Raw genomic sequence first — 22304 nt, 5'->3', positions numbered from 1 at the left:
AATGGGCTTATTTCTTCATTCATGAAAGATGTCCATTCATTTTTACCAAATTTCAACAGCAAGACTTTGTCATTGTGTTGGAATAGTCTTCTGCTACAGTGTTGGCCAATAGCGCAAGTGAATCATGCAACATTCAATTATTTGTTGGTGGCAATATGCCATTTGCAGAAATCTAACTAACTGCACTGTACTAACATATGAGAACTATTAACACAAAGCAACTTCTTGATAATGTACAAATGGCATTAAATCGCTAAGGTTTTGAAATGGCCCAAACAAAAGACTTTATGGCACAGGACATGATAGCAATGCATGTTAGCTGCGTCTTGATTGAGATAATTGAAGGACTATGCACACTTTGAATCACTAGCCAAACGAATCACAGCATTCAAATTATGGGACCATTTCATAAGTAGCGCTACAGTAATGCAATTGTGGTCCTTGTCCATGAATAAATTCAATAGAGGGCAATGGAATGATGGGAGTAAATTGGAGGAGGAACCATTCTTATATAATCAAATATCTTAACAACAAAATATCTTAAGAACAAATGATAATTCCAATATAAAAGTTGATCATTTTGGCCTAGAACCAACTATTGCTGAAAAGGACTACGAATAAATCTAATTCATGGTCTTTTGAGGTCATTTCACCTTGAAGTTAATTTATCTACAATCTAGTACATATGAACACAACTGATGCTTAACAAATAAAGCAGAAACGAAAAATAGCAGCCAGGTAAACATCCATTTTCAGCTTTCTGAGTCACTGTGTTTGACATGAAAAAATTGGATTGCATAAGAAGTCATACTATCATTTATCAAGACCAATTCTGATAATCTCTAAAACAGAGAAAGAAAAAAGTTTGCATGTCAAGCACTACATGTTTCCATTATTCAGATGAATTTTCAATATCAGAAGCTTGGAAACATGCTATAGGGACAGACATGCTTCAATTAATACAAACAAGGTTATCAGAAAACGAGAACTAAACAAAATCCAAAAATGCATTAAAGAAGAAAGTAGTGGTAACATTCCACATTCAACAATTTCAATTACCAATTGTCACTAACCACGAAAGAATTTCTATGAAATATACCACCAACGACTTAATCTAGCATGAATCACCTCAGGGAAGCTCCGAGTTCAGGCATTATTAGCAAGTAGCAAAACACAAGCATAGAACTGGGCATAGTTCATTAGGAACTACACATTTCTTAGCTCAGCTAACAACTAATTTCTTCTCAACACACAGCACACGGGTTGAACAAATATAAAGGCCAAAACTTCCATATATGCGTGATGGAATGGAACAGCACCGTAATTAAGTCCTTGCTCACTCACCTCACCTCAATTTTTTCAACCCCTTGCTCCTCAGGGGATGAAATCAAAATAACCGGACCGGAAATACATCGGGAAACAAATCGCGAAGGGGAAAAAACATGGTCAAAACTTTATCGCGAAAGCGACGTGACGACTCGCCTCCGCCTCAGTCGAGGAAGCCGGTGCGGCGCAGGACGGCGTTGCGGACGCGGCGGAGGTCGCGGCCCTTGAGCGTCCTCCCGGCACCCTCCAGCACCGAGCTGTGCGCGGCTGCGCGGCGCGCGACGATCTCGTGCGGCGGGACCATGGCCTCCCCGGCGTCCTCCCCGGAGCCGCCCGCGCCGGCCTGAGCCCACCTCCCCCTCCGCGCTGGCTCCGACGGAATCCGCACCGGCGCCGACCTCGCAATCCCGGACGCGGCCAGCCCGGCGGCCTCCGGGACGGGGCGCGCCGCGGATCGGGCGGGGGCCCCGCCCGCGGCGCGCTTCTTCTTTTTGCCCTCGTCCTCCGGGAGCGCGGCGAGGAGGCCGAGTCCAACCGCGGGCGAGGCGGACGCGCTGGCGGGCCAAAGGACGTCGAGCTCTAGGAGGTCGCCGTCCGCGCCCGCAGCAGCGTGGGCCGCGACGGGGAGGGGTGGGCGGGAGAGCAGGAGGCGGTCCATCGCGTCTGCTCCGGGGATCACCAGTACGGCGGATCTCCGGCGATGTGGCGGCGCTCCGGCATGGGAGGTTGAGGTGGGCTGGGCGGACGAGGACACACGGCACCGGCGAGGGGAGGCGGGCGCCATCGAGCGACGGCTTCTGCTTATAGGAAGGAAGGAGGGGGAAGTTGTTTCCCGCTTTTTGCATCTTAGCCCTCTAAGTTCTAAGGAATCGGATTCTTGCACTACGGTTGCTTTGACCGGAGCGCATGGGCTCATGGGCTGGGCGCCCTGGGCTGATGAATATCTCGCCAACTCCACCACACCACCGCCTCTAATTGGCGCATGGGTTCACGGATCGAGTCGTTTGGTGCATTCATGGCTTGATTGATGCCTCCTTGATCGCAACTTGGGCATCTGTTCAGTACCATTCCCTCAAAAAAAAAATCTGCTTCAGTAACAAGCGCCACGCCGCCGCCGTGGATCAGCTTCAACAATCAACAGCAGCCACTTCCAGTTCCAGTTCCAGAGCCTCTCCGACTGTTTCTGTATGCAGCTTGTTCGGAAATGTTGTGCACATTTGAGTATATTAAAGAAAACTTATTGGTTACTTGCTCGACTGTTCAAAAATATATCTTTCATTTTTGGGCTGCTTGTTTTAGTACACTTTTCTAGATACCAGATGATTGTAAAAGTAAACCAGAAGTGCAATGTTAATGGTATCCTTAGATATGCCCACGGGAAATTATCATGTTTATTGCCAGCTCGTTAAACTGGGCAGCTTGGGAGATGGTGAAACAAATAACATTGTTGTTCTGCTCACAAGAATGAGGGGCTTTATATAAAAAAAAATGAGGGACGGGGAGCAAAAAAATTTCCATTGCCGGGATTTGAACCCGGGTCGCCTGGGTGAAAGCCAGGTATCCTAACCGGACTAGACGACAATGGATTTGTTGTCAATGGTCCCCTCGAGTGTATTATCTTTGGCTTCTCCAATGTAGCAAGCTATCCAGCATAAACGTTGCTAGCAAATCGGACTTGTAGTAGCATTAGTAAGTTTTTGTTTAGGGCTAGTAGCATCCAATAACTGGTGCAGCGTGCGAGCACAAGTACAGAGGTAGCGATGGGCAAGACCATCATCATCTTCCATCCGTTTCCAGTACTGATTCCCATTCCAGCCAAGTTCAGCTTACAGTTCCAACTAGTTCCTTACAATACATGACAAACACCTGTCCAGCATTTGCTGCTCCACGAAAGTTTCGATCCATGACTTTCTACTTGATTTCAGAAGGTTGCTTTTCAATCCATGACTTTCTACTTGATTTCAGAAGGTTGCGTTTCATTCGCTGTGTTCGCTTGGCTTGTCAGCCAACCAGCCAGCAGTACTGTTCTCTCATACTAAATCAGCACCAGCCACCAGCTACCAGCCAGTCAGCAGTACTGTTCTCTCATAACAAATCAGCACCAGCCAAGCGAACACAGTGAATTGCGAGTGTTCAAATCAAACTTCAGAAGAATACTTTCTACTACAACCAACTGCCAAGTTAGCACACATCATTGGAACTTCCTGACCAGCTCAAGCTTGCGAGCCTGGAAGAACTTGCAACGGCCTTTTCCACTCGATTCGATCTCTTCAGTCTTCCTTTTGAAACCAGTAAAGCCTAGGCTAGAAAGCTTGACTTGTCGCTTGGCTCTTCCAGTGTTAGTTGCATCTTCATCAACTTCATCGGACTCCCTTCATGTCCATTCCATGTGGCACAGATCATACTAGCAATCAGAATCACATTTTGCAATTCACAGAGGAAAAATTTGTTCAACAAAGAAAGCATGGGAACATAAAAATTCAAAATTTGAACACACCATGTAACCTCAACTGCATCCTTGAAGAAGGGTGTGCAAGTTCCCCAACTAAAACGAACCAGGGTTGGGAAGCCAAATACTGGGTGCTTGTGATCTTCTAGCCATTGCTTTGTATCAGGGTCTGCACCATAAACTAGGATGTTCTTTAATGAAAAAGTCATATGACTACAGTTTGATAAAATCCCGTACAATGAGGATTACCTCCTGGATAGCCTGATCCAGTTTTCATGTGCATGTTCAGAGCCGTTTCATCAAACACCCAGTTTCGCAAGGCCTTGTCCCTAGTGACCTGCAGTTGAACATTAAGACATTAGAACTATTTAAGCCTATAAAAATGTAGTCACATGAGAAAATTTCATATGGAACATAACCTTTGCCACTATACTTGCCCCACTAACAACTGGGTAAAGGCTATCAGCTTTTTTGGCAACCACAAATTTAATGCCTGGAAACTTTTCGGTCAGCTTGATCTGATACTTCTCAGGATCCCCCACTGTATCTATATATACCTTTTCAAGGAGGAATAAATTACCAAAACAATGTAATGGATAATCTTATATGGATAACTGCACAAGCAAGAACATATGCTCTTACTTCTGCCAGTAGTACTCCCATGTCAAGAACTTTTCTAACAAGGCCCATGGCAGAGTTATGTGATATTTCATTTAGATTTACTTTCGACCTGAAACAATGAGACTATTAATTAAGATAAAAGATCAATTCTGCAGTTCACGAATCACGAGGTACAAAGGTTACTAGACATACCTTTTTAACATTTTAGCAGATAGGTCCTTTGGACATATGACATCCACTTCCCACCCAATAGAGCTATTGACCTTTAAACTTTCAAATAGTTCCTCCCTTTGTTCCTCCTTCAAGGTCTTTGAATCTGTCCACGAAGACAAGACCAATAGGCTACATTAGTTATCAGTCAATGTGCTAAATGCACACCTACTCTTGAACTTTTCAAGGCCCATGGACAGTAACATATTCAACCTACTCTTTTAGCTGGACCGTCCTAAGATAGTAAGCATCACAAAGTACCTAGATGGATTTAAGATTTGGCAACTCTAAAGGTTGGATTCATGCAATATGTCAGCATGCCACATATAAACAGCTGTCTCAACTCTCAACCACAACTCTAAAATGTCAGAAACTGATATTTTGCACTACAAGAAGGATGCACATGGAAGCAGCACCTAATCAATGTTTGGGGGGAAAAAAGGATTAACGAAGAGAATGTTTGGCAAACAAGGGAAGCAAGAAGAGGAATCCAACTTATGAGTTAATGGAAAAAAGGATTAAAGAAGAGAATGTTTAGCAAACAAGGGAAGCAAGAAGAGGAATGCAACTAGCACTTCAGCAGCACCTAATCAGGCTGCACCAAGCTCCCACCTTTCGTTTCGAAAAAAAATCAGGAAGTACCAAGACTAATATGTTTGATGTACCTATCCATATGTTTATTTTGTTGTCCACAAATTTAAAAGTTCGTAAATATATGCATCAGCACTTGAAAAGATATGGTGTTACAATTACCAAGCTAGCCCATTTCTCTCTCCGATACAGGCCCAGTCACAGAATCATTCATGATGTACTTGAAATCAAATTATATTTACATGTCTCTGGAACTAAAACAGCTTTAAGTTTATTGAGCTGTGCCTCGCGAACTAATATAGCCACCAAGCAAATCAGATTCAAAAAATAGATGAAGAAGAAAAAGAGTGAAGATGACCTGCGAATTTGAGGGTGGCAAGAGTCTCGTTGTAAGACCGCGCGCAGTACATGCATCCATACACCATTGGACCTGCACAGAACAAGCAGTAACAAGAAGTGAATTTCGGCAAACTTCATTTCTGCTAACAAAAACCCTGCAAATATGTGTCCTGTTCATGGCATGCCATGAGTTCAAACCAACAACAATTTCAAGAAACATTGCATATTTCCGCAAGTGCTCATCTTAATTCACTTTAGCCTACTGAAAACTTGTAAACCCCAAAAGGTTTCAAGCAACATTGTGTATTAACCAGCGAGTCGGGAGAGAAGTGTATACCAAGGACAGGGCCACGGCCAGCCTCGTCGATCCCCATGAGGCACGGCTCCTTGGTTGCCCATTCCGGCGTTGTAGCCGCCGCGGCGTCCGCCATTTCCACAATTCCACTGCATTAGGTAAAATGCATGGTCAGATCCGTACACAAATAGAATACTTGAGGGGTTTGGGTGTTCGATTTCGCACAGCATGAAAGGAAGGGAATGGAATGGGCGGACCTGGGTGGCGAAGCGCTCGACGAAGAACTGGCAAGGGCGGCGCCTCTCGCCCTGCCGTCGGCCGTCGCCGCTAGGAAAGAAGAAGGCCGAGGGAGAGAAAACCGCCGGATGTTTTTCCCCCACCTCGAACAGGCCCACGCAGCATAGCAAAGCAAAGCAGGAGCATAAGGCCCAATTTGGCCCAAAACGCGAGAAAGGCCTAGGTTAATTTCTTCCTTTCTATTCCATCTTTCTTTTGGACACCTTTCTTTTAATACTTTCAGTAATTCATTATTTCAGAAATTTGTTATGCAAAAGATACTGTTATGCAAACAACACACCATTATTAATAGCGAGCTTCCAATGCCTGCCCTCCTCAAGCTGAAGTTGGACAGCCAGCCCTAATTGGGTTGCTTACGAGGCTAATTACAGTAGATCTGTAATGCCAGTGAAACAAACTAACAAAATACTCACTCCGGACTTTAACATTTTAACAAAATAAATACTTACAGTAGATCGGTTTGCAATTCATAATTTTCCATATCGATAGAGAGGCAGCTGTGCATAATCACTACAGTAATGTATTGTACGAGCTTCAATGAATCATAATCTTTAATTACTTCTTCCGATATCTTCTTCTAAAGAAAGATCACCTCCGATCTGATCCTTTTGGCAAGGCAAGATCTCTTGTTGTTATGTGCTTGCACACATGGACGAATAGTTTAACTTGTTGAATTGGTGGATGCAGGTCCAAGTACAAGTATGCATGATTGATTCTCGATTAGTTTGGCTGATCCATCCATCCATGGATTGGTAACGAACGTATGCAACTCCCCCAGGCAAAACATAGCTGCTCCCTTGCTTCAAAAAGCAGCATAATAAACACCTACTACACCAAGCTGAAGGGTCACTAATCTTCACTGTCACAACTTCATCAGATGCATGATACAAATCATCCGATTGACACAACAGCAGTACATTTCCATAACCCATACATATAGGATCATCTTAGAGAGGTTTAACATCATCAAGCAGCCTTCTTAGCTGGTCAGTACAAGGAGGTGGAGTCAGATCTCTCAAATGATACATAGTCCTCTAAGATGCGATGTAAATATGCTTGATTTTGGCTACAACTTCAGTCGGTGAAAGCTGACTTGTAGTGAAAATCATCGATTGTTGAGTAAATATGCCCGACATCCGCATTATACATAATTGCCTCCCTGCATAACAAAGGCGTATAAAATATTAGACACTGAGAATACTATCTTCTTTTGTGTGCGCGCGCGCTAGTGAAAGACAGGGGAAAGAGCTACACCTTATCTTATTCTCAGGCAATTTGAACCGCTTGATTATTTCATCAATGTGCACCCCATGCTCACTCTCACTGTCAGCGATACAACAACAAATAAATCATAAATGAGCAACTTGCTTACCCACGCATTGCAAAAAATCACTTTCTACTTGTTATGTGAAAATGTAATTGTTTAAACTAGGGACAGGAGATGGGGCATCATATTTTTGGTAAGAAACAGATAATATGAGAAAGAAAAGAACAATCAGGTGTCAAAAAACTTTGTCTGGAGGGCTTAGACAAAATATAGTGCAAGGCAAAGGGAGGGCCATGGATATGCAACTTACATGTTGGCTGGTTCGCGGAAAATATTCAGCACCTGTGTGTTTAAATCAGTCCCGTCGGTTCCACTTGCACCACTGGTCACCGGTGCCTATAGGAATCAGCAAGACATGATGATATCTGAAAGTTTCAACTAAATGATCAGTGCAATAACCGCAACCATAACTTACTGGATTAGATTTCAATGATGCTGGTGTGCTTGATTCACTGAATCCATTTGAAACTGATGCTCCCATAGAAGAACTGGTTCGTGCAGGACTGCCTACCTACGGTACAAAACAGAAGCCTTGTGAGACAAGCATGGGAAAGATAGCATGGGGATTTCATGGACCTTAGTAAAGAAAGGGTGACACCTTTAATTTAGTATTCTCTACGTGCATCCGAACACATTGAATGAAATGCAGCGTAACCTCATTGAAATCAGTTATAGGCCTGAAATAAAATCCATATGTCATCCGTATGCTGAACTGCAAGAGTTGTTCAGTTTAAATGAATTTATTGCAAGGATACCTGATTGCGAAAGCAGTAGCGTGCTTCCTCTCTTGAAGTCCCTTGAGACTACCAATCACCGAGACATACATACCATTCCTTGATAAGCAGGATGAAAAGGCGAGAAAGAAAAAGTGATGATCCCTCCACAGGAAAGTGTGGCAACTAGGCTTAAGGAACAACATAAAGGATTGGCTTATACTTACTGAATAGCAGCAGTTTCAGACGAATCTGAAGCGTCATTCACCCTGTGAAATAGAAACAAAATAAATATGAGCAAGGAAACCTATTTTACTAATTGCAAATATAACCAACATGGTAGGCCATAAAGACCTTGGTTGAATGGTAAGGGCGGTTGGCCCAACATTGAAACAGGCCCTTTTTTTCTAGAAAACAAGATAAATGGCTCTAAAGTTCACTAAGCATGCACACACCTGCACTGCATTGTGTTTAATCAATCAGTGTGTCCTTTACATTAAACTTGTACTGTGTTCCCCTAATGCTGCTAAAAATTTTGGTGCTTAAGTATCATATCAAGAAGAGCAAATGGCTAAGGCTTTTAAAGTATAGTATCGTCATAGTTCGCATTGTTGCATGCCTTAATTCTGATGACAGCTAGCAGTATACAGATAGAACCAAGTTGGACCCTTGAAAAAGAAAAAATATATATTTGAATTTAGAGCAAGTGATTCATGCAGATTGTCTGACCATCTAATGAAATCGAGGCGACCAGTGCCGTCATCGAGCGTGAATGACACATCTGTCGTCCGCTCTGCTTTGCCATTGACCATCCCCACAAGTCGAATCTGAAAGGGGAACCGCCGCCGCCGGCCGAATTAATCGCGAGAAGACGTCCATTATCAACAAATCGAAACACGACGGAGAGGAAACGTTGAGAAATGTAGACGGAAAGATGAAGAGACAGTTAAGCCCCGTACATTAGCCGTCTCTACGCCATCGACGACGAAGGGAGCGCCCTTCTCGCCGGTGCCAGATTGATGCGCGTCGGCGATCTGCTTGACGGTGAGTGGCATAGTGCTTGATGCGCCCCGCATCTGCAGACGCAGCCACCGAACACAAGTTAGCACAGGGGAACAAGAATACTCCATCGCCAAGGCACCCAAAGGTTGAGGCCCGGATGTGGGAGAGAGAGGAGAGAACCTTGGAAGGGGTGGTGGAGTCGGCGGCGGCATTCTGGGAGGAGGTGAACTGCGACGGCGAAAAATCGGGCTGGCTCGAGGGCATCATCTTGTCCGTGGTCCGGTTTGTCGAACCTCTCGAGCGGCCGCGGCGTCCAACGCTGCTCGCTGTGGCGGCGCAGCTTGCCGGCTTGGAGCTGGAAGACGGGCGGGCGGGGGAGGGGAGAGAGGGAGCTGGGTGCGGTCGGGATGCTAGGGATCGAGCAGGCCGCTGTTGGGTCTTTTATTAGTTTTAGGCCAGCCTATTGGATCTTTTCTTCGTTTTGGGCCGGCCTGTTGGGTCTTTTCTGTTTATTCTCACATTTGGCGCTCTCGAGTCTTCTTTCCCCTCCGCACAGTAAACCGAGGCGACATCAGGGTGGAAATCTGATCCGCCGCCGATTCGACCTCCGCCTCCAAATCTGATGCCCTCGCCGGCGTCGGAGGTGGAGGGGGTTTGTCAATCGGCGGCCGGTCGCGTAGATATACTATAGTTTAGGTAGGTTCTGTAGTCTAGGGTTCCCGGTGGGATGAGACTCCCATCGGTTCTTTTGTCCCTCCGAGGTACTTCTGGTGAGGTTGACGGTGCCAGAGTGGACGGCCGCCGTGCATTCTTCACTGATGATTATCTTGTGAGGTATGTAATACACCTACTCGTGTAGCCGGGTTGGTGGTTTGTCTTCTCCCTGCTCGAGAAATCGAGTTGGTTGCTTTCCGCTAGGGTTGCTTTGTCGCCGGGTGTTTCGGGGTCGTCGGCGGTGCTTCTAGCATCCGATCCCGTACTCTTGGCGAAGATTTGGCCACTGGTCAGCTTTGGCCCGGGCGTTCAGTGGTCAAGGTGCACATCTAGTTATGTGCCGATCGATGTGGCTTCAAAACCATATGTTGCTTCATTGAGGTGGGATTCGGCCTCAAGCTGCAAGCTCGGCGTCCGTTCCAATGTCGAGTGGTGGCTCCATTCCCTGGTGGCGAAGACGACCGGGAAGTCTTTGCAAGGACCAGTATGTAATTTTCTTTTTATTCAGGAATGTCTTTGCAAGGATGTATGTGTAATACTTTATATGAATCAATAAAATGCAACCCGGTTTTTCTTAAAAAAAATCTATTTCCATCTTTCTTGGACATCTATCATCAATAGATGATGATAGATACCAATCCTCACCGTTGAGGGCATGTTTCTTCTACATCCACATCCAACTCGCATCTCTCAGGTACTAGTGATTGATGCGCGCCCATGCGCGCGAGCATGCAATATATAATAAAAATGGTTACAGTAGAAGTGATTATGAGATGATAGCAATAATTGAAGTGATTTTAAGATAAAAGCAATATTTTACATACGCAGATGCAAGTTTGCTTAGATGGTTCTATGGTAACTATATTTTGATATGCAGGTACACAGATGCAGGCTGTGTACCTGTGTCAATAGTGATAAACAACACTCTTACATGAAACTAATTAAATTTAGCAGAAAATTAGTGAAACAAAAAGTTTGTCGTAGAAAGCATGGGACATGGTTCATTGTATCACGATGTCCATAACAATTTAAGAAAATTAGTCAAGAGATGCATGCATAACAAACTGATTGTTGGTGATGTTTTGCTACCGTAGCAACAAGCAGGGCAACTGATGGTCAGGCAACACGTCACAGTCCAACGGAAAACAATCCTTAGCGCAGCTGAAAAAAATTTACCGATAGCCGGGAGCCCAGCTAGTAGATCAAGATCGCAGCCACGCGTCGAGCCGGAAATGAGGTACGCGTCAAGAGCAAGATGCACGGCGGCAGCTGCTCGATTGGAGAAACGTCGCGAGCCACCGGATGAAAATCACATGGGCGACAGTTTTTCCGCTAACCTGCCCTGGCTGGGCGGGCGCCTCCCCCGCCCCGTTTGTAACTTTAGATGCATGTCAAAAACCAAGGACTAATAGACCCTTTTGTTGGGTTTAAACACCTCATGTACGCATCCATCTCTTATAAAAACATACTAAGAAAACACCCTGAATTTGAACAAACACACTCGACGCTATTGATACATAAGAAAAAATACAAGGATATAGCCCTAGGAGACCATAACCAGAAAAAGAAAAAACACACAATCACAATGCCGGCGGGTTGGATTGGGTCATCAACACGCGCCGAACACAACTCCACTAAAAAAAATCTAGCTAGTCGGCTTGGGACATCGACACAAGCCACACAACATGTCTCCATGAGACGCATGCCCGGTCGGATTGGGACGTCGACACGGACGAGATCACACCTCTGGGGCCGCGGCTGACAACCTTCTCCACCTCTAGTAACCACCGTCGAGTACAGCCCCGCACTGAAAGGGAATCAAGAAAAACAGACCGCACCGCACCAAAGAAGGCCACCGCTGTGCGGGACCCACCGCCGTAGTGCCGCTGCAACACCACACACCAACCAACAGGGTGAAAACCACCGGGTTAGGACCACACACAGGTTGTCTCGCAGTCGTCACCACGACACACAACGCGGGGGGGGGCCCGCCACATCCGCCGTTGGACTCCACCTCACTCGTCGCCTCGCCTCACGCGGGGGCCTCGTCACGCCCGCCTCAGCACTCTGAGTCACAAATCCATCTACAAAGTCACTGCCAGGATGAAGAATAGTGTTGCCCTGTTCCGAAGAACACCATCAGAAACAGACGAGCCGCACCATCCGGAGGACAGCATCACGTTGCATCACCCGCGCATACAGCCGCAGCCATCATGCCAGTAAAAACAAGTTGTCGTTCGCGCCGTCTTTCGACGATGTACCGCACCGGAGTCGCTGAGCGATGCAGAGCAACCCACCGCAGTCTGTCGGTGTTTACCGCCAAGCCTACTCAGGGATACCCTTAGCAATAGGGTTTGTAGGTAGGGATCGACTGCTCTAGAACTCGATGGTACAAGGAACACAAAGATTTAGACAGGTTCGGGCTGCGAATTTGCGTAATACCCTACGTCCTATGTGGTTTGTATTGCCTTAGGTGTTGATGATTGTTTGGAGGGGGTCCCTGCCCGCCCTTATATATCCGGGGGACAGGGTTACATGAAAAATCCTAACCGAGTACAGTTGGAGTCCTACTACAACATAATCGGATAGTTTTCTTTGTACTGCAGCTAGTTCTATGGCTATTCAGGTAGTTACAAAAAAGGTAAGGTACATCTATGAGCTATCTCTTACTCCAGAACCTTCTATGTTTATAAGCAGTCTCGCTGTCCCGGGTCTGACAAGCCCCCGAGCTCTTCGTAGTCGAGTCCTGCAGGCGTCGAGTACTTGGCTGGGCGTCTTCGAGTACTTCAAGTAGTCAGAACATCCTTTTGGTTGCTTCCTTCCTACATCGAGTAATCATTCAAGTACTTCCGTTTGCTTCGAGATTGTGAGGTGCTCAAGCCCTGAAATCTTGATTATATATGGTGCGCAAAGTACTCGCGCTCCATATGGAGTAGCCCCCGAGCCTTAGGTTGAATCGCAGAATCAGGCTGAAGGTAACTTCAGACTATTTTTCAAAAAATTTGAAAAATAAATCTCTGATGCCTATATCCAGCAGCCCCCGAGCCTTAAATCAAATTCTCTTTTCCTGCGAGTAGCCTCCGAGCGTAGATTTGAAATTAAGGATTTAAGTCGTGGCATCATATTTTATCCTTCATATTATTTACAGGATTCATCAGATCCGGAATCCGAAAAGACCTCTTTTTCGGGTAAAATCCCAGAAAAATAATACAATTGAATCCGCCACACTGATTGCACCCGAAATAATTTCAGGAATAAAACCCGGGATGTACGGCTCTTTATTCAGTGCTCACATGAGACGTTACTGTTTGGAGAATCTACATTATTGCAGCTTTGACTATATCCATGAATGCTGCTATGAATGCGTCCGTGAAACGTGTACTGTTGATTCACGGGTTCTCCTTCAGCAAGTTTTCTTGTGGCTATAAAAGGCAGGGGAGAGGTCCTTAGCAGAAGCACCGAAGTGTAGCAGCCATGGCTTTTCCTTGGTGTTTTTGCTCTCGCCCTCCTGAAGTTTGTGTAGTCCTTTCCAGCAAGAGATGCTAAAAGATAACTTGCGAGTGACAAGAGAAGTCCCTATTACCTCATCCTGCATCCCTAGTGCTCTCATCGGATCCCTTCAGGACATCATGTCCTTGCATATTCCAATGAGGTTGGGTTTCAGAAGATGAATGACATCACATTGTGTCCTATTCTTAGGGTGGCCTGTTTCTAGGTGCCCAAGAACTGCATCTCTGGTGGGAGACTTAATCTTGTCACAACATATTGTGGGAGAAGGAGAAATTTCTCCACAAGATGCTACAAGAGAACTTGCGAGGTGATTACTGTAATCTGCCTCCAAACTCTTGAAACCTTCCTCTCAGAGTACTAGTATCATTATTCTCTTAGTGGGAATAATAAGTTTGTACTTTGTCATGGCCTCAGACTGATCTGGTCTGCAGCAGACGTCGACTAGAAGCTCCAAGAGATCCAGGCGATGGGCATGCAGGTCCGAGTCAATGTAAAGTTTAGTTAGGAAAAAGGTACTCGAGCTGTAATGTCGAGTAGTTGTACCGTGTCGAGTACTTATCCTTGTTTTGGAATATAATCCCAGTTAAGGAAAAGGGTGTCGAGTAATCGACTAGGGATGTGAGTGTTTTCTTTTCCAGAATGTAATCTCAGAAAAAAGGAATGTCTCTTTAAAATCCCGTTTTTTCCGCGATTTGCAACGGATTTTTGGCCTATTGGGTGTTTTTACCATGTTGCCACCGCTATTATAAAATGAAGCGGTAACTTAGGTTTTACCCCACCGACCGCCACTTGTTTTTACTGCTTTAGATTAGATCTGTCTTTCTGCTCTCGAGCTCCCAGATCCAAAATTCTTGCTTCATTTGCTCCCCACTTTCGTCCTAGGGTTTCCGCCAGTATATGCGCGTGAAGCGATCCGTAGATTTCCGGATGGCCCCCAAGAAAGCGACCAAGGGGAAGGGTGTGGCTGCAGAGCCAACCCGTGATGAGAGTAGTCGATTCGTAGAAATCGAGTACTTTACCATAGTGTAAATCTAATAGGATTTGCTTTCTGTAGGGGGACGTGGATCGCTTTAAGAGTAGTCCTTCGCTACCAGGCATTTATTCGCCCTTTTGTTCTTATAATTTCTTCTATTTATTAATCAAATATTAGTATGCTCATATGAGGTTTCATATAAACAGTACCGATATCCAGACTTGGTTGTGCAGATGAGGCAGTGTCTGGGGAAAGGAGTGATGGGTAGCACAGCCCCACTCCAAGTGCTGATGCCCAGACCGAGCGCCCAAGGAGTACTCGGTCAGCGGCGAGGAAGCGTAGCAGCTCCTCCCATACCACTAGCGACAGGTAAGTAGCTAGTTATTTTGCAATCGAGTACATTCTAGTTGTAGATTTGCAAGTTTTGATTTGTGTTTTTGCTTTTCCCAGTCCGGCGGCTAAGATGTCACGGACCTCATCATCTGGGGATGATACTGCGGTGGGACAAACTGTCCCCTCCACCACAGTAGACCCATCAAGTGGGATCGGGGCTACTCATTCAGCGAGTAGTTTCGATATAAATAAAACCGTCGATGCGGGTAAGCTGGCCATGATCGCAAAGCCTGCTCGCAAATTTGGCATCAAGGGGTTTGCCCTAATAAGAGCTCCTGCGTAAGTTCTTTAGAACTTGTATTTGTAGGGTCTGTTTTGAATCTAGTAGTTTGTAACTACTTTGTCTTTGCAGAGATGTAGTCCTGGGAGAGGACGCGGGGGCTGAGAGCCACTTGGATTCTCAGCCAGCGCTGGAGAAGCCCCCGAGTACTCCTGAGATGACTACTCATGATGCAGAGGTGATTGCCAATAGTATGCTTCTGGATTCTCCATTGCTCGATCCTGAGAGGGCCAATGAGGAGATCCCAGAGGATGGTGGAAGCAGCAAGCTTCCAGGAGAAGGAGAAGGCGAAAAGCTTCCTGAGGGAGGCGATGATAAACAGCCTGCGGAGATCCCTACAGGTAAGCTTGTAGTGCCTTGTAGAAAGGTATCTTTTTGTTTGCTCTTGATGTAATTAAGTAGCATGTTCTTCCTTTAGATTTCCAAAACACGGAGAATACTATAGGAAGGATCGAAGAAGTGCCCAAGAAGGTTGTTGTTGTGGCGAGTACTTCACAAGTCATATCGGGAAGCGATTTGCCAAGAGAGAAGGTGGAGCTAGCTTTCAAGCTGCTGGAGGTAAGTAGTCGAATGCTTTTCGAGTACTTTTTAGAGTAGATCGAGTAGTCTACTAATCTTTTTATTTTGCAGGAGGCACTGGGACGAAAAGCTGTCCAGTCGCCAGATGAGACAGAGCTGAATGCTCTCAAAGAGAGGGTTAAGACACTCTCATCTGAGAAGACTGCTCTTGAAGGAAAGCTGAAAAAGCTTTCCCAATCTAAGAAAGGTTAGTCTTTAGCATTTGATATGCACTCGACTATTAGATCTGCTTAATGTTTATAAGATTTTCTTTCTATCGAGTACACAGCTTGTGCCAAATCTTTTGAGATTCAAGAAAGCTTGGTACTGGATTTAAAGATTCTTATGTACTAGAACGCAGATGAAATAGAGAAGCTTAAGAAGATCAAGGAGGACTCTGACTGTGAGGCAGCGACAGTGCTGCAACAGCTCAAGACTTTGTCAGAGTCTCGAGACTCGATGCAGCGTGAGCTCGTGGAGCTGAAAGAAGTCAGAGATGCCGCCCTGGAGGTAGCCGAGGCCATGGATATCCCAGTTAGAGATGGAGATGAACCGCTCACACTGGCAGGGAGGCTTCGCAAAGTTCCCAGAGCTTTTGAGAGGTTTGTTTCAACCATCACCCGCCAGTACGTGGGTCACGTACTTGGGTTGATGAAATTTTATTGGCCAACCACTCGTCTAGATGCTCTTGGACAAGGAGCCAAGGCAGATTGTACTGATGATCAGTTCCGTCAGTATTTGGCGGAAACTTCCGGGGTGGCTGATCAGATTGTAGAAGCCTTGAGCAGAGTCTCCTTAAGCTTTTCTTGTATTTAAGTTGGCGTGTGAGCCAGAAGTACTTTGAACAAATGCTGGATGTTTGTGTAAAGTCAGGTACTTGTAAGGATTGTAGAATCTCTTAATGTGTCGAGTAATTGTACTCGTGGGTCCTGAGTGTAGGCAGCATCGGGCCCACTCAGTCATGAAAGTAGATACGATGCATTGTATCCGTGGGTGCCTTAGGAGGCAACATATTCTCGAATCAAATCGAGTTTGTATGGTTCTGAATCATACCCATAGTGCTGACCGGTTAGGATTGAATCTCGCGGGATTAACCAAGTGGGAATAGCACTTAAAGGTGTGAGAAGCCGTAGCTTAGTATGAATTTCCTTTTTGGAGGAAAATTTTTCAATTAGTACGTGGCTAATATGAACTTTGTTGTCCAATCGGGGGGAGAACTCCTATTGAGTATTTTAGGAGGTATAATAAGTTTCTTGACAGATAAGAAGACAGACAGCTCTCGACAACTACTCATAGTACTAAGGGAAAACAAGAGTTCTTTTTGTATCTCAAGCAAGCGAGTAGTACCCGTCAAGTACTTGAGGCAAAAAGATTCTGTAACGGAGATTCCAATAGTAAACTAAGTAAGCGGGAAACTTGTGTCAACTTATTTTAGAGTATCAAGGGCTTATTTGTACTCCTTAAGGGGTTTTCGTAGTTGATCATTTAGGATAAACCTTGTTTGGTTACCCAGATAGTATGCAACTGTTTACGAAAATGGCCCAAACTACTCGATCGTATCAAGTAGTATGTCTTATTAATGGACTGGATTGATTTCTAGAATAGGACTGTTAGGATTAAACTCCATCGAGTTAACCAAGACATGAATATTCTAGAAACATCCCAAACTTAGTCAAGCAGAGCGAGTAAGCTGTCCTACCTGAGAACTGTAGTAACTCTAAGGCATGTCTGTTAGGTACTAACCCCATCGGGTTGTCCAAGATGAAGGTGCCGAAAGAGTATCCAAGACCTACTCGAGCCAGCGAGTAGGGTGTCCTTTAACCAAGGACTGGAGTAATCCGTAAGACAGAACTGTTAGGTACGAAACCCGTCGGGTTGCCCAAGACGTAAATGTCGAAGGGATATCCAAAGCTTACTCGAGTAAGGCGAGTAAGGTGTCCTTTAACCAAGGACTGGAGTAATCCTTAAGACAGAACTGTTAGGTACGAACCCCGTCGGGTTGCCCAAGACGTAAATGTCAGAAAGATATCCAAAACTTACTCGAGCAGGGCAGGTAAGGTGTCCTTTTAATCAAGGACTGGAGTAACTCTTAGGGCAAGTCTGTTAGGTACTAACCCCGTCGGGTTGCCCAAGATGAAGGTGCCGAAGGAGTATCCAAGACTTACTCGAGCAGGGCGAGTGTCCTTTTAACCAAGGACTGGAGTAGCTCTTAGGGCAAGTCTGTTAGGTACTAACCCCGTCGGGTTGCCCAAGATGAAGGTGCCGAAAGAGTATCCAAGACTTACTCGAGCAGGGCGAGTAAGGTGTCCTACCAGAGGACTAGAGTGTCTTTTAGGACAGAACTGTTAGGTACGAACCCCGCCGGATTGCCCAAGACGTAAATGCCCAAAAAGCACCCAAGTATGAATCATAAAAACTACTCGATAGCTGCTCTAATGTTGAGCAAGACTTTTCGAGATGGGGTATTGGTCGTGTGAGCGAGAGCCAAGTAGTCAATATAGGAGAAATCAACTTTATTTGGATTTGTCGAAATTACAATAACTGTAAAGTGACAGACTCTGACTCTTAAGACCTACCCTTTGCTCGTTGGGCGTGGGCAATGGTTTACATGACTGAATAAGACTTATTCGAAGAAGGAACTTAGTTGATATGATGATCGACTAGTACCACTAGTCGATGCAGAGGTCGACTAGATTTATTGGTTGTGTCTCCTTTAGGAGAGGTGCCCCAAGGGCCTTGTGGAGTGAGTCACACTGGAAGATCGTGTGAGAGCTCTTTGGATGGATAAAGCACTTGCGTATCAGTACTTTGTTGATCCTGTTTCCGCTCTGAGACGATTCAGCTTGATGCTGGGTGCGTGGTTTACCCTGAGGATGGGTACTGGTGGTTGCCGGCTTGTACTTCTTGAAAGATGCGGAAGCCTTTGGCGGGATGCAATAGTTGGAAGAAGGGTTGTATGCCTCGACTTCCTCCCGTTCCTTTCTTCTTGAGATGATGACGTTGCGCGCATCGCGCCCAACGTTGATCACACTGCGGAGGTCGCAGTTGGAGTAGTCGTAGTTATCGTCTTGTTGTTCTTGTAGGGTGTTAGCGAGGCGCTGATGCCTGAACGCCCTCTTCTGGTTGAGCAGGCGACGACGTTCATAGAGATCTTCTGTTGGATGCTGCTCGTCTAGTTGGACGGTGACGGTCACCGCTGGAGGAGGAGGAGGAGCAGGTAGATTCTCCTTGGTAGTAACTTGGGCTTCTGTGATTGTAGGAGGAGTTGTCAGAAAGGTACTCATTGAAATCATCAGAATTGTAGCCGTCGAGGTTGAGACGCTCCGTGGGATCTCCCTCAGGTTCTTCGGCTATATGAACCATGAGAATTTCACGGCAGAGGTCTTGAATTTCTTGGTCTTGTTTGCTTGAGGACGGGTCTAAAGGAGTGCTCTGTTGGTAAGGCAGATCCGCTAGCTGTGAGGCAGAAGCGTTGGGATCTTGTGCCTTCCTGAGGTGCACCGTCCGTCCTTGCGGCGTTGCATATATAATCAGGTTAGGGAGGGAGTCCTGATCGGACTTGAGGTTCTTAGCCGAGTTGGACTCGACTTGTTTACTATACTGGATTAGGTCGTCCAGTTGTTCCTCCGGATCGGAGGAGTACTCGGATTCGTAGTCGGTTAGCCCACCGATTTTTGAGTATGTATGCTTTGGGTGAGCGAGAAGCAGTATGCCCATCTCTATACGGAGGGCGTTCTTGTTCATCCACTGTAGCCATGATTGAGTAGGAGTTAGCCCCTCAGGCTCATTGATCCAGGGTTTGTCATAGATTGAGTTGCTGGATTGTTCTGGAGCTTTGGCTTTTCCTTTTTTAAGCTTGGCCAGTTCCCAAAGAGCGTCAGCATGCTCGGTTGGTTTGGTCATAGCGTCCATGAACAGCTCGACGTTGTCTGACCACTATTCAAGATCGTCAGATGGTTCAAATTTCTCAAGACCGTTCATGAAGCGATCAAAGTCCTGATCGAATTTGGACTCGACTGGTTTCAGAGTCCGAGTGTGAGCAGGTTTCGGTGAAGGGCTCTGAGGTATCCTGGAGATAGACGGTCCATCCAAACAAGCCGGGGTTTGTCTCACCAGCTCCCCCGCAGATTTCTCCTCCCGATTTCTGCTCTTTGTTTTGCAGAATGCTTTCAGCCACCTTAATGCAGTTGGCAAGCTTCAGATTTACCCGATCGACCCCTGAGAGCATGTCGCCCGACCTCTTCTGCGGTGGGTTTAGTGCTTTAGGGTTCTGCTGAGGCGCAGATGGGCTGAGAGCGGTTTCTGCAAGTTTGATGCAGCCCTCTATCGGTCGTGAAACTTGATCCACTCCGGCGAGTAGTTCTGAGTTTTTGATCTTAGGGCGTTTGATTGTCTTCAGATGAGCCAGGTATTTTCCAAGAGTTTTGGAAAAGTAAGGCTTTTCGGAATCAGAATTTGTGTCGAACTCGACCAAACCAAGAGTTCGGTTTTGAGTTGTCACATTTCCTGGGTTGTCCGAGTCGAGTTCAGGTGAAACTCTTTTCTCGTCGAGATCCACGGACTCGCGGATGTCGGCGAGTTGGGAGCGGGTTTTCGATTTAGGCGAGTTAGGCGTGACAAGGTGGCTGGAAAAGCCTCCCGTTCCATCAGCCGTACAAGCCCAGGAACCGAAAACGAAAGTCGTGCCTTCTGGCACGCTGTTGGCGTTGCTTGATCCGGCCATTGAATTCATTGGTGAACTCGCCGAATCCCCTACCTAGCGCGCCAGCTGTCGGAGTTTACCGCCAAGCCTGCTCAGAGATACCCTTAGCAGTAGGGTTTGTAGGTAGGGATCGACTGCTCTAGAACTCGATGGTACAATGAACACAAAGATTTAGACAGGTTCGGACCGCGAGTTTGCGTAATACCCTACGTCCTGTGTGGTTTCTATTGCCTTAGGTGTTGATGATTGTTTGGAGGGGGTCCCTGCCCGCCCTTATATATCCGGGGGGACAGGGTTACATGGAAAGTCCTAGCCGAGTACAGTTGGAGTCCTACTGCAACATAATCGGGTAGTTTTCTTTGTACTACAGCTAGTTCTATGCCTATTCGGGTAGTTACAAAAAAAATAAGATATATCTATGAGCTATCCCTTACTCCAGAACATTCTATGTCTATAAGCAGTCCCACTGTCCCGGGTCTGACATAGTCCGCTGCAAACTTAGTCTTCCCACGGTGTCGATGCTGCGAGCGCCGTCCTCCGACGCAGTCCCACACCACACTGGCCATAGCCAAGCAACGCCAGCCGCCGTGGTCCGCTGCAAGCAGCATGAGTCGACACCTGTGCAAAGCCCCCTACCTGCCGACGTAAATTTGGCCACCGCCACGAAGGCACTGCAACCCCCTTCGAGCCAACCATCTGCACCCGCCGCCTTGCCGCGCCACCGGCAGAAGCCACCCATAGCCACGACGACCCGGCATTGCCACAAGCCGAGATGGGTCTCTGAAAACGACGCTTCCCACGCGCACCCGCACCCCTCGCCGGCAGCAGATCCACCAACGAGGCCACCGGATCCAACCGCTGGAGCCTCAGATCCGGCCTCGCCGGCGCCGGCGCCGCCGGCCTCGAGGCAAGACGGCTCCCTCCTCTCGTAGCGGCCGCGCCCGTCGGGAGAAGATGGAAGGAGAAGACAGCCCCGCCGCCGCCGTCCTCGCGAGCCGCGCGGGCTTCCGGCGGCCGGCTCCGGCGGCGGTGCGGCGGTGGGGAGAGGGTTGAAGGGGCGGCGGCGGCGGCGGATTGGTGTTCCACCTGTGTCGCCCACGCGGGAGCGACGCGGGGGACGCGGTACCGTTTGTTGTGAAATGTATTCAGAAAACACCCTGAAGAATAGTGATCTGTTGCAGCAACCAACTGAACTTGATCTAGTTCTTGCACGTCATAGGAGTTGATCAGTGTACTCATCTGCAACAAAAAGGAATCTGAACAGCAACCAACTGAACATGGCAGGAATCTGAAGATACTCTCAATATTCAGAAAGGCGGCTCCAACTCCAAAGCATGTCGATCGGAGTGGCAGAGCCTTTGGTGGAGCGGAGCGGATGAACCCAATAAGGCTTCGCGGCGCTCGTCTGACTCCGATTCTGATGCGGTTGCCCTCTCCTCCTTCCCGGACAGGCGCGACAGCGCGTCATCCACTGCGCGCTCGGCCACCGGGCCTTCGTTCCCAGTCGGATTTAGTATTGAATGCCTGTTCGATCGGACTCGGGACGTCTGGCGCGGCGCGCGGCGGCCCTATATAACTCCACGGTCTCTCCGCTTCGTCTCCCCTGCTCAATCGCGCGGTGCTTGCGGTGCCTCTCCTTCCTTGATCCATGGCGATCCCTGTCGCCCGCGTGCACCTTGCCATGGCGCACGCAGCCCTTCCCGGGCTGCTTCCCAGCCCGTCCAAGTGCATGATGGTGATGCCGCCGCTGCTCCCGACGCCTCCGTGCGCCATCGTCCTTCCCAGTTCATCGCCTCCCAATCCCAGCCGCGCCGACGCCGCCCAGAGGTGGGACGCGCACAAGATCAAACCAGCCGGCAGTCCAACGTCGTCGTCGTCATCATCATGCGGCCGGCGTTTCTTTGACGGCGAGAGCATCAGCAGCCCTGGGCGCGCGTCCTCGTGCGAGAGGTGGGACAGCAACAAGAAGAAGAACGCGGCGGCGGCTTCCTCCTCGGCGAGCAG

General features: G+C 47.2%; 3 protein-coding genes and 1 non-coding gene across 8 annotated transcripts; all 4 read right to left on the bottom strand.

The window, feature by feature from the left end:
- Positions 1 to 1176: 1176 nt before the first annotated feature.
- LOC120663613 lies at positions 1177 to 2168 on the bottom strand. The gene has a single exon (XM_039942476.1). The coding sequence runs from the start codon at positions 2108 to 2110 to the stop codon at positions 1490 to 1492; it is 621 nt and encodes a 206-aa protein (XP_039798410.1). The 5' UTR covers positions 2111 to 2168; the 3' UTR covers positions 1177 to 1489.
- A 670-nt stretch (positions 2169 to 2838) lies between these two features.
- On the bottom strand, positions 2839 to 2912 carry TRNAE-UUC. The gene has a single exon. It is a non-coding gene; the product is annotated as a tRNA-Glu (tRNA).
- A 193-nt stretch (positions 2913 to 3105) lies between these two features.
- Positions 3106 to 6237, bottom strand: LOC120663611 (ribonuclease H2 subunit A-like). Of its 5 annotated transcripts, none has more exons than XM_039942473.1 (9): positions 6089 to 6237; positions 5874 to 5980; positions 5556 to 5627; positions 4589 to 4712; positions 4418 to 4505; positions 4195 to 4332; positions 4025 to 4112; positions 3824 to 3956; positions 3106 to 3730 (listed from the first exon to the last, which is right to left on the bottom strand). In XM_039942473.1, the coding sequence occupies exons 2-9, from the start codon at positions 5965 to 5967 to the stop codon at positions 3625 to 3627; spliced, it is 843 nt and encodes a 280-aa protein (XP_039798407.1). In that variant the 5' UTR covers positions 5968 to 5980; positions 6089 to 6237; the 3' UTR covers positions 3106 to 3624. The 5 variants fall into 5 exon arrangements, with proteins under 5 accessions (XP_039798407.1, XP_039798403.1, XP_039798408.1 ...); XM_039942469.1 differs by having other exon boundaries at positions 3106 to 3698; positions 6089 to 6236; XM_039942474.1 differs by having other exon boundaries at positions 3824 to 3944; positions 6089 to 6236.
- A 732-nt stretch (positions 6238 to 6969) lies between these two features.
- Positions 6970 to 9586, bottom strand: LOC120663612 (replication protein A 32 kDa subunit A-like). Its single transcript, XM_039942475.1, has 10 exons — positions 9351 to 9586; positions 9128 to 9244; positions 8898 to 8995; positions 8396 to 8437; positions 8211 to 8288; positions 8054 to 8132; positions 7871 to 7966; positions 7706 to 7791; positions 7383 to 7451; positions 6970 to 7287 (listed from the first exon to the last, which is right to left on the bottom strand). Exons 1-10 carry the CDS (start codon positions 9435 to 9437, stop codon positions 7203 to 7205), a joined length of 837 nt encoding a protein of 278 aa, XP_039798409.1. The 5' UTR covers positions 9438 to 9586; the 3' UTR covers positions 6970 to 7202.
- Between the last annotated feature and the right edge of the window lie 12718 nt (positions 9587 to 22304).

This window comes from Panicum virgatum, chromosome 3N (genome assembly GCF_016808335.1).
Source record: "Panicum virgatum strain AP13 chromosome 3N, P.virgatum_v5, whole genome shotgun sequence".
Taxonomy (NCBI): domain Eukaryota; kingdom Viridiplantae; phylum Streptophyta; class Magnoliopsida; order Poales; family Poaceae; genus Panicum; species Panicum virgatum.
The sequence above is the reverse complement of the archived record's forward strand: the minus strand, read 5'-3'. Positions and strand labels throughout refer to the sequence as shown.